The following is a 12,784-nucleotide window of genomic DNA, read 5'->3' on the forward strand; positions in this document are numbered from 1 at the left end:
ACAATGGAAACTACAGGGACAGGCCCAGCATCCAAACAATTAATTATGACCCAGTTTAGATCCACAAGGTTAGGAATACAATGGAAACTACAGGGACAGGCCCAGCATCCAAACAATTAATTATGACCCAGTTAAGAGGCACAAGGTTAAGAATACAATGGAAACTACAGGGACAGGCCCAGCATCCAAACAATTAATTATGACCCAGTTTAGATCCACAAGGTTAAGAATACAATGGAAACTACAGGGACAGGCCCAGCATCCAAACAATTAATTATGACCCAGTTTAGATCCACAAGGTTAAGAATACAATGGAAACTACAGGGACAGGCCCAGCATCCAAACAATTAATTATGACCCAGTTTAGATCCACAAGGTTAGGAATACAATGGAAACTACAGGGACAGGCCCAGCATCCAAACAATTAATTATGACCCAGTTTAGATCCACAAGGTTAAGAATACAATGGAAACTACAGGGACAGGCCCAGCATCCAAACAATTAATTATGACCCAGTTTAGATCCACAAGGTTAAGAATACAATGGAAACTACAGGGACAGGCCCAGCATCCAAACAATTAATTATGACCCTGTTTAGATCCACAAGGTTAAGAATACAATGGAAACTACAGGGACAGGCCCAGCATCCAAACAATTAACTATGACCCTGTTTAGATCCACAAGGTTAAGAATACAATGGAAACTACAGGGACAGGCCCAGCATCCAAACAATTAACTATGACCCTGTTTAGATCCACAAGGTTTAGAATACAATGGAAACTACAGGGACAGGCCCAGCATCCACACAATTAACTATGACCCTGTTAAGAGGCACAAGGTTTGGAATACAATGGAAACTACAGGGACAGGCCCAGCATCCCCACAATTAACTATGACCCTGTTTAGAGGCACAAGGTTAAGAATACAATGGAAACTACAGGGACAGGCCCAGCATCCAAACAATTAATTATGACCCAGTTAAGAGGCACAAGGTTAAGAATACAATGGAAACTACAGGGACAGGCCCAGCATCCAAGCAATTAACTATGACCCTGTTAAGAGGCACAAGGTTAGGAATACAATGGAAACTACAGGGACAGGCCCAGCATCCCCACAATTAACTATGACCCAGTTAAGAGGCACAAGGTTAGGAATACAATGGAAACTACAGGGTGAAACCCAGCATCAATACATTAAGCTATGACCCTGTTTATAGACCCACGGTTAAGAACACAATTGAAACTACAGTGACTAGGTTAGCATCCATACATTTAAATATTGCCCTCTATTATGTCACAAGGTTTAGAATAGAATGGAGATTAGAGTAGCCAAACATGTAACTATTACCCTGTTTAGTGCACACAAATCATAGTATTCCAGAAACACCATTAGAAATACACATAGCAATACAATGAACACAGATCTCATATGCTTTAAATATCTTCATAAATAAATGTTAGGGTTACCACCTTGAAATGGTCAGACAAACAAGTAGCAATTGGTACATATATTTCTACAAAATTTATTTAAAAACTATGATAAAATGTTTTTTCCAGGCAAGGAGCGCAGTCGACTCTGGGACCAGATGCAGTTCTGGGAAGATGTGTATCTAGATGCTGTAGCCCAGGAAAGAGATATTATAGGCATGGACCAGGGACCAGCTGACATGATGGACAGGTATGTGGGGTTAACTGTAGGTGGGGTTTACAGAATTTCGGAAAGTTTAGTATCTTAATGCCATAGCCCTGGAAAGGGTGGAACACGGACCAGCTGACATAATGGACAAGTAAGTGGAGTTTACAGAAAAGTTGCAGGTAGGTGGGGTTTACAGAATCTTGATAAGTTGATTGATAGTTTAGGGACAATAAGTATCTAGATGTTGTTGCCATGGAAAAGGATATTATAACCAGCTGACATGATGAACAGGTAGTGGGGTTAAAAGAATGGTGGGAGACATATTTAAAGAACCTTATATATTGAGAGTTCTTGGATGAAGTGTATCAAGATGCTATAGTCTTTTGGGAGAAGGATATTATAGGCAAGTACAAGGGACCAGGTGACAGACAGCTAGAGGGGCAGACAGAATAATGACATGTAGGGGGAGTTTACAGAACATTGCCTTGTTGATGGCCAGCTCTGGAAAAATAAGTGTCTAGATGCTTAAGCCCTGTGTAGAGAAGCGTATTTTAGGCATGGACAAGGGACTGGCTGATATGCTGGACAGATATGAGGGGTATCTACACGGATGATTAGGGTGGTGTTATCTGTCTAGAATGATGTGACTTAGGTTGGAAGGATCCTCATTGGATGTAACATGTAACTACTCTTACCAACATCATTATGGAAATATACCATTGTGACAATGTTCTAGCTTACAAGGTTTACTATGCTCCGTATTATCTTTAGTCACTCTTCCTTATTGTCCATTGCTGTTTTTTCAAGGTTTTTAAACAAAATGTATAGGATCATAAATTCATATTTCTGATTTACTTCAATGACATATCATTTTGTAATGTTGGCAATACTACCTTGATATTATTTTCAGGTACAACTCTTTGGGGCCGGGAGATAGGAAGCGCCTTGAACACGATGAAGATCGACTGTTGTCTGTCCTGCTGTATAACCTTGTTAGCTTCATGATAATGACTCGCATACATAAGACTGAAATTAAGAAGAAAATACGCCGCCTCCTCGGGAAGTCTCACATCGGGCTCGCCTACAGTCAGGAGATCAATAATCTATTGGACAAGATTGAAACACTGGTACGGTGAATTATTTTCAAATATTAGATTTAGTTTAACAGTGTGGTCATTTTATGTCGTATCAATTAAATGTGATATTTGTACTTACCATTGTTACCTTTGCATTGTTTCCTTTTCTGGTTATGGAAAAGAAAATTGTTGTGTTATTGCATGTTCTGAAAGGTTGAAGTCATGTATGTCATCGACAATGGTAGCTTGCTATGTCAGAACCAAATTGCAAAATTACATGTCCTCATAAGTATATGAAACAAATAAATCTTCTTCTTTGTATATAAGATTATGCCAGACGTTTACTGTTCTTCATAAAAATGCATCAGCTGACTATCATTTCTGTCTTGTTCAATTTCAGCACGGGAACGACATTGACCTGCGTCCTATGGGGAGTAGGTTTATGCAGAAACAGTCGTTCACAGTGCATTGGGGCAGTGACAATAAGGGAGACATGCTCTTTATGGAGGTATACACAACTGAAAAGGGCGATAATGTTAAAGTAAATGTTTGTGCTCTTAAACCTGTGTCCAATAGGGTGTCAGTTTATGCAGTTTAACAGTGGTTTAATGTCTATTCGGACAGCAAGGGAGACAAGTTCTTGATGAAGGTATGCACTACAGTGGGGAAATTATCAATGCCCCCACTTTTAGGGGCTGGATGTATATAAATTTGCCCTTGTCAGTTTTTGTGCCCATGCATCCTTCTGTCCATCCATCTATGATTTCAACCGTAAGTATTATGCAAACTTGTGTCAATCAAAACTGCAAAACTATTTGACCTAATGTCATGAAATCCTAGGGCAATGTTCGTGAGATGATGAAGTTCTGCACCTGACGAGTTGTTGGCAGCAACACATAGTAGGAGAATTATGGTCCTTCAATTACCAAAAAAAGTGCATTTTTATGCCCCCACAAAGTGGCGGCATATAGGGTTGCCCTTGTCCGTACGTACGTCTGTCTGTCTGTACGTACGTACGTCCCGAAGATTGTTTCCGATCTAATTCTTGAAAACCGTTTGTCCAATCCTCACCAAACTTTAAACACATGTTTGTGACCATAATATCTTGATCAAGTTAGATAGTCATGGAAATCGCTTTAGTCATTTAGGAGTTACGGCCCTTTTTTGCCAAAAATACTTCAAAAATATATGTTTCCAATCTAATTCTTGAAAAGTATGTGTCCAATCCTCACCAAACTTTACATACATGATTGTGACCATAATATCTTGATCAAGTTCGATAGCCATGGAAATCGCTTTTGTCATTTAGGAGTTACGGCCCTTTATTTGCAAAAAAAGACTTGAAAAATACGTCCCGAAGATTGTTTCCGATCTAATTCTTGAAAACTGTTTGTCCAATCCTCACCAAACTTTTAACACATGTTTGTGACCATAATACCTTGATCAAGTTCGATAGCCATGGAAATCGCTTTAATCATTTAGGAGTTAGGGCCCTTTATTTCCCAACAATACTTAAAAAATATCTTATCCGATCTAATTTTTGAAAAGGATTTGCCCTTGTGCATATTATCCTGAATAATCATTATGGCTTATTTTCTGTGACAAAAAATCGAAGTGGGGGCATCCGTGTCCTATGGACACATTTCTAGTCAAACTTTTTTTAGTAATGGTTTTTGAGGTTTTAACTCCTGGTTATTAAAAGAATAACCCTAATCTGTGTAAGGGTTTCAGTTGTGTATGAAAGTGTTTACAGAAAAACCATAACCAAATAAGTCTTATGAAGAAATACTGATTTTTAGGAGCAACTTAGCTTACTATAATAATGTAGATAATCATTACACAGATACTTATATTTACTTGATCATTCCTGCTAACAAATTCAAAAAATGAATAAAATATTAAAAGTAACAAAAAATGTAGCTTTTGCTAAATACTGGATCTTGACGAAATTAGAAACGGGGCTAGAGTAGAATTTTTCGCATAATATTGCTGTTTGTTTGTGATGATTATATAATCGTGTATAGAGTATTGGAGGAGCTTTCTGTGACTGATGGTACAGAGACTTCCATTTGACTTGGAAACCATGATTCTCACTTTGTGGCCGAATTGGAGGTTTACCTCAGATGTGCGATTACTCTTTCATCATACAGAGTGTCACAGGGGCCACATGTGATAGTTTATGTATGGAACAGAAACATTTATTTTGAGAGTTGGAGATTTAATCTTAATTTTTATTACAGGTGTGTGATGACTGCATCATCCTACGGAGTGTCACGGGTTCCATCTGTGACCGCTGGTGGTACGAGAAACTGGTGAACATGACTTACTGCCCCAAGACAAAGGTCCTCTGTCTGTGGAGGAAGATGGGTGATAAGGTCCAGCTCAACCAGTTCTACACAAAGAAGGTAGGTTCTTAACATCATAACGCATGGTCTCTATAATGGTTGTCAAAGTTAAAAGTGTTAAGTGGATAAAGAAAAAGCCTGTGCAGTTGAGCAGAAGTAATATCTGTCTGTTATGTAATTGACTGTTATATTGGGGGCCATTCAATCAAGTTTTGTGGAAAGAAAATGGAATTACTTTGATATACAAGCTTCTTAGTACAACATATACATGTATGTGGTTGAGCAGAATATAACAGTATTACAATTATCAGTTTTACAGTTTTTAAATTCAATTCACCTCTACTAGCTGTGATGACGGTCTAACATTGCTCAATGTATCTTTTTTGACTAATAATTTTTCATTTAAATGAATTTTTGCTAAATAGTGCATTATTCATTGTCTCTGTGTCATTTTATTATGAACCAGTTTTGTTAACACATTAAAAAAATAACAAATTGAATATAACACAATTTATTTGACTCTGCAGTGTCGTGAGCTTTACTTCTGTGTTAAAGAAGCTATGGAAAAGGCTGCCATGAGAAACAATAGTAAAATCCCAGGTAAGCTTACCCCACCCACCATTAACGACAGGCTACAGCATGCCTCTCAGTCTCTTATATAAATGAGTACATTTGCTGGCATATATGTGTTTTAAGGTATTAGCTTTGAATTTCTTTCATTATGTAGATAAATTATTTTATTATATGTTGGCTTATATCAGCAATTTTGAAATATGTCATTAGTTATGGATTGTATTTCCATTTGTAAACCTTGGCAAGTAAAAAAGGTTTTCACCTTTTTGAATACACTTAGCACACTGCTAAGGCTGCTTGTTGTGATTGATTGCATCATTAAATTCATGTATAGCATACATTGAATTAAAAATAAGATCCAGGAACAATGCATTGTGAATAGATAATGTATCCATCTGTTTGATAAAAATGTTAAACTATTCTAAATATAGAGTGTGTTAAATTGCGGGATATTTACATAATCTGAGAGGCATGGTTTAGTTTAGTTGTTATAACACAAAGGATAAATTAAAATTAAATATTAAAGTTATCATTGTTATTCTGAAATCATTTCATCTTCTATAAAGACCAAATTTGGTGCTGTACCTTTTTTAAGTGGACTCAATGGTAACTACGCACATCTTGTAAGGATACATTGTAAGAAGTTACCAACTTAAACAAAAATAGACACCATTCTTGCATCATTTTGCTCATACCATGATTCTTTAGGCTTGTCGATAATATCATTATTTAGAAGAGGACATACCTTACTAATATTTCATGCAAGTAATATAAGGTATGTAGGTATATCTTTAAAGAATGTATCACAGTTAAAAATATCACATTATCATTTTCTAATCATATTTCCACAGTTCAAGCAAACTTTCTCTCTTGGTTCTCTGTGGCTGTGTGTATTGTGGAACACTGCTTCATTTCCCCATACATAGAGCTTTTCAATGTTACAAAGCTGTGTTTGCCTTCTAACTTGTTCTTTGTTATAACATAAAGGTGTAGGAGAAATCCCTTCCAGAATGGACAAAATCCACCCACCAATGGTTGTGTATGTGGTTGACTCCCCCTCCGCCTCCCCCAATAAATAAATACTGTCTTTGATGTCGCTTGTGGGCAGAATAAAATGTATGAAATAACAACAACTGGTATAATTCATCAATGACATTTTTTATCCCAACACACATATATATATATATATATATATATATATATGCAAAAATTAGGTTGAGGGATTTTGTCCATTTCTTGTTACAGTTGTAAATGTGACCTCATTCTTGGATTGAAATACAGAAATGCTATCTTATATTCTGGAACAACATTGTGACCGTTTTCATTGTGGTACACACATTTTCTCTAATAGTGTTATCTTATACTGTAACAGAAATATACTGTTATTTGCTTTTTCTAGTTTACATGTATGCACACTGAAAGGTAAAAGGGGCAAAACTATAAGTTACATTAAATAAAGAAACAGATGGAATGTCTTCTGTCTTACACAGCTACAAGAAAAGTAATATAATCCTTATCATGTAAAAAATATAACCTTCATGTGAACAGAACTATTATCTTGTATAGAAATGTAATCTTGTACAAAAAAGAGTTCAATAATGGAATGGGATCTACACTGTAAAAGCTTATCTGAATTAAGATGTTGGCATACAGATGGAATTTACATGTTAATTTTCTATTGTTCAAATTATTGTCATAGCCTTGATTACACCATTGCCATTCCTATGTGCAATTCCAAAATGTCAGTATGACTGCCTTCTTTTTCTATTTATGTCAATCAAAATTCTGAACACTGGTCTATATACTGGTGTGTGACCTATATACTTGCCCAAGGTCAAATTTAATCTTTTGTGTCTAGTACATGGGTTTTGTTAACATACTTTGTTTTTCGAAGGGAAGGGTGAAAGGATTGCCAATTTAGCTTTTGTGTCGTCAAGAGTGGTTCTTACACATAAACATCTTTTGCCTTTGTCCATAACTTCGAAGCAGATAAGAGATATTTTAATGAGACATAGTTCACATGATACTATTGATAATATGAATGTTAGTAGCAAGGCTCATAACTTTGGCTTAAACCAATGTCCAGTTAAGCCCCTTGACCAACTCAGAAAAACAAATGAGTGTTGTCTGGTGCTTGTCTGTTCTTTAATTTCTGCAATTTGCTAAGCTGAATTGCAAACCCAAGTTATACAGCTATGAACAAAATGCAATAGAATTGATTATCTCCTTGGGTCAAGGTAAACTGTTCCTGGTAAGATGTTATATACACGAGCAGCTGAGGTTAATGAAATTGCGCTACTTTGTCTCATCATTTCCTTTGGTTAAATTTTGCTAGTGACAAACAAACCAACAAACATTAGATGACAACAATTTATTACCCAACACATCAGTTATTTGGAATTGTAAAACCTTAGGGGACTATAACTCAAAGCCAAACGCATCAATTTTTTGGATTTGTAAGACATTAGGGGACTATAACTCAAAGCCCAACGCATGAGTTATATGGATTATGACTACTATTTAATGCCCAACAAATCAGTTGTTTAGATTTGTTAAACCTTTCATGACTACAACTCGTTGCCCAGCGAGTCAGTTAATTCAATCCTGGTTGTGTTGAACAGTGGGGCTAAGGTTTAAAGTTTACATAAACAGTCGAACGTTGCATTGGAAAGGATTCTTGGTATTTATAAACTTTCAAGATATTCGATTTGCAAGGCTAAATATTTATTTTTTCCTATAGGATTAATACCCGAAGGTACTTTTTAATACACCCTCAAATCATTTAAAGCACACATGCAGCCCTTGAAGAAAATCATTACAGATAACTATCAATTCCATTGTCGTCATCCATTCTGAACGCTCCGTTATGTTAAGAATTGTTAGAAACTTAAATTGTGAATTATTGTATTAGCTGATTGGGGAAAACCTATAAAAGGTAAGTGGAATATAGAGTAATGTGCTGTCATGGTCGTTCTTAGAACCTTGCTTTTAAATGTTTCTTGATCTTAATCCTCTAAAAACATTGTTTACAAATGAAGAGTGTTTAAGCGAAAAAGTTTTATGTAACATTACATTAAGAAGCCAATGGAATTCCCACCTCTCCAAATGTTTCTTCGCACATTTTTAATCAATCGGATAACCTTGACCATCTCCGCCTTCATCGAACCTCAGATGTATGCCATTGCATTTGTAAAGGTCGTTCATAGAATTGATGATGATAATAATATGAATTACTGTTTTTAATGTGTAATTTTTACTTCAAATTTATTTCCAATGAATTATTTTGTCGCATAAATTATTAAGATTCTTGAGAGTAAAGTCTTTAGACTAAACTACCTAATTAAACTTATTGACGATTTATATGCATGGTTGTTAAATGTAAAGAATTCGGACATTGTTAACCGTCCCTATAAATATATGGTTGCTTCGAAGGAATATGGCGGAGGTGCTCCAATTGGTTTTTAATAAGTGAATTGCGTAAGCAGATATGGGTCTGTAGTAAATAGTAACACTACATTTGAAATTATCAGAAGTGATAATATCAAAAATTAATGTTTTACCTGGGAAAGAACATTAAATTACATTAGGCCAATGACCTTTAAAACACATTAAACCATAGGTTATGTAATGCTGCTTCAGTTTGTTCAAAGGCGTCATAATCTGTGCTTTGATCATACTTACAATAAGACCTATCTCTGTTTGTGTCCATTTTTTCATTGTCATGAACCCTTATATACTTAAATAAATTATTTCCACAGCTTTATTTCAATTTTACCACATTGTATCTTACTTAAAGCAATATTGTTTGAATGTGTACTGTTATATTATTTTCAAGCTGTTTTATTGTGAATATTTTCAGTTTCTTCACCCACCTAGCTTCATGATGTCCATAGTTTGATATGTCTCGGAGAGGGAAAACATCTCATGAACAAACATTAGTAAAACAAAAACAAAATTTAGTGGTCATTTTCCCCCATTAAATCGTCTTACTTGGAGGCTTTTCACATTCCCATTGTAATGAGATATTAGTGCTTTAATACACAATCATTGACAAACCTTTAAGAAATGATGCTTGGGATAATTACAATCGCTATTCTTATTCCCATAAGAATATGTTACTGTATAAATTCTTCGGTTTACTCTTTATTGGCGTTTAAGGCTCGATACGTTTATCAAAATGTTGATGCAAACAAATATGGTTCAAATATCCAAACTTCATTTTAGAGTCACTGTTATATATCCTTACATTAAAGATACACTCTTACTCCCAAATAAGATTTACCACAACTAATACTACTTTTTAAATATACCAAACAGAATCAATAAATGACAAAAACAATTGTTCGTATGAAGGATACTGAGTTGAATTTGAAAGTTGCAGCAAACACGGTATTTCTACCTTATGAGACGCAAGTAAGTCTCAGTAAATCTTTTAGCATTCACCAATCATTTAATATTTTTTACGTTTACAGCTCTTAAATACACGGTTACAATTCTCTGATCAGTAATCCTTTATGCCGAAACGTTTATAAAGAGTAAGCCAAAGTGTTTATACATACATGTTACAGTGTATTTTGTGAAAGAATAGAAAACGATACTTATGTGAAAAACTGCAGAAACAAGCTCAGTAGGAAAAACTTTAAACATATTTTTTGTAAGAATAGCCACCTCGTTTGTATACGTTGTAGAACAAAAAGCTATATTAGGGACCACCTAAAATCAACTAAACAAACGAGAGTAGGATCCTGGCATATATAATGCGGTCTAAAAACTCATAATTGATTAATAATTCAGTTATATAAAATGTGTGAATGAAATCAACACTGACTAGAAAAATGTACTACAACCTTTGTATAAAAAAGGTCTTCAACATGGCTAAGATTATGTAAACTAAATACTACCGTTCTCAGTCTCTGTATAACTGGAAATTATGACAACAATTTATCTAGAATGGAAATGTTCACTTGACCGCATCAACAAACTTACTTTATTGAAATGTTCTTTTTGCATGCAAGGCAAAGTAGCTTTGTTGGTGCACAAAACCAACAAAGTATATTTTTATTTGACATAACTGAACATATTATACCAACCCACCTTTGGTTTTGCTCACTTTGGTTGTCACATTCACAACTTTGTAGTGCAAATTTTGAGTAAGTGAACATTGCCATTCTATAGTTAAAGGTTTTTTTTTCTAATTTCACATCCAGTATGTTTCATTCATCACTGCAAATAGTTTATTGCGTTGCAGCGTACATACAGAATAACTGTTACCTTTTGCATTTTAGCTTTTGTTTAAATACGTTTATTTTTCGAAGTATATTAGTTTTGATTCTTTTTCCATAATTTATCCTCATTTATATATAGTATATATTTTTAGAAGGCACACATATAATTTATTATATTTGTCCAGAATAAGTTATAAAACTATGGGATGTTTTTTCTTGAAATGTTGCACTTTTACCGTTGCATGTGTTGAAATGTTTTATGTCTTAGCTACAATAGTGAGACTGAGTTGGCTAACAGAGAACATTGTGCTCTCCAGAGTTCTTTTGAATTAAAACAATGTAAAGGCAGAAAGTAACTTTACACTATGCAAGTATGACATTTGTTAATTTAAAGCTTGAGTGTTCATGCGGTATGAACGCAGAAGAGCATCCGAGCAAATTCTGTGAAGCACTCTAGTTGAAAAAAAAGATTAATTCTTCAACAACTAAATATATTTTGTTAAGGAAAGGTTAACGAAAATATGCAGCTCGTTGCGGTTCATACAATAAAGTTTTCTCTCTAAACCATTGACAAGGATATTAGGATGTGCAAATTATTTGCACAAATTGTCCATATATGAAGCATAAGGAAGTCAAATTAAAACCTAAGCGGAATTTATACCCCTATCTATTATTCTTTTACTTTATCATATATAAATATATGCATAAAGAGAAGCATCCTCACTTTGCACTATTACATTTTTTTTCAAGTAATCAATTCAAGTTTGTTTGAAAAATTAATGCCATTAAGACTATGTGGAGTTATCCTCTACCCAATTGCAATACTAGTACAATTTTGTATATTTAAATACAAGTTGATACAAAGGAAACACAAAATGTGAAGCAATGGATCACCATTCTAGATTGCAACTAAACAGTGTCAAATGTTATGAACTATTTTCTGCGTATCAATTTCATGAGTTGTGGATCATAGATAGTAAGTTTGACGTACCTTTATACCAGTACTTTGGAGTGCACAATAATGGTACGTTTGCCTGGATGACTCAGATGAAAGAGGCAGAACCAGAACAGTAATGAGCAGAGGAGTTACGTCGTCCGTCCAACTTTTTCAGGCCCGGAGCTCGGGGGTGAGTTTCCCGTGCAAGATGTGAAATCTGGGCAGGGAGGACTCCTGCAAGTCTGTATGGAAGGCATAGGTTTACTCCTAGCGAATAGTAAGGTAGGGTGTGGCATGACTTGTCTCCATATTATTCGTCAGCATGGCTTTTGTTCCGATTGTTGTAAATGAATGACCTCGCTAGAAAATATACTACACTGGGCATATTTTCCAGATGGCAAACAAAGTCTTGCAGTCCTTATATTTTATGTGTATTTTCAAGTAATAATCTCAGCCCTACATTTAACAGTTTTAGACACTTTATCTACTTGACTTCTTAAAAGGCACTGCAAATACGCGGCAAGGGTCAGAAGTTCAACTCGTGACAATCTGTTGTTAATGAATGGCCTGTTATAATAACAATTTATTAGTAACAACAATTTTATGAACCTTTTTTTATCAAATTGAATGTTTCAAAAAGAAGAAAGACTGCCAACTCTTCGTCTGGTAAACTGTCTTTAAATAATACATAAAAACAATGCTATGGAAGTATTTTAATCACTTACTATAATAACAGTGCTATGTTTTATCAATTGATAATACAGATATAATTGAAGAATTGTTGTTTTAGATGTACTCGATGTACAGTTGATGTTTTTTCTTCAAGTCTTTAAATGCATTTAAAGAAACTACTTAAATCTGTTACTTTTTAATATTTACTCTGTAAACTTGTTCTCGGCACTATTTTGTGACAATCATAAACATCTTGAAAGTAAATAGGTAGATAAAATCTATCAGACAAAATGCGTTTACTTTTCTTATCATTAGTTGGAA

General features: G+C 34.8%; 1 protein-coding gene across 3 annotated transcripts in view; it reads left to right on the plus strand.

Annotated features, from left to right (window-relative positions):
* The window catches only part of LOC128230363 (MAP kinase-activating death domain protein-like), an 87,096-nt gene that overhangs the window by 64,129 nt on the left and 10,183 nt on the right, over positions 1-12,784 (plus strand). For all 3 annotated transcript variants that reach the window (XM_052942567.1, XM_052942568.1, XM_052942569.1), the window contains 6 exons: positions 1,557-1,677; positions 2,546-2,762; positions 3,112-3,219; positions 4,952-5,116; positions 5,584-5,656; positions 11,967-12,073. In XM_052942567.1, the coding sequence (XP_052798527.1) occupies positions 1,557-1,677; positions 2,546-2,762; positions 3,112-3,219; positions 4,952-5,116; positions 5,584-5,656; positions 11,967-12,073 (791 nt within the window). The remainder of the gene's footprint in view (positions 1-1,556; positions 1,678-2,545; positions 2,763-3,111; positions 3,220-4,951; positions 5,117-5,583; positions 5,657-11,966; positions 12,074-12,784) is intronic.

This window comes from Mya arenaria, chromosome 4 (genome assembly GCF_026914265.1).
Source record: "Mya arenaria isolate MELC-2E11 chromosome 4, ASM2691426v1".
Classification (NCBI taxonomy): Eukaryota; Metazoa; Mollusca; class Bivalvia; order Myida; family Myidae; genus Mya; species Mya arenaria.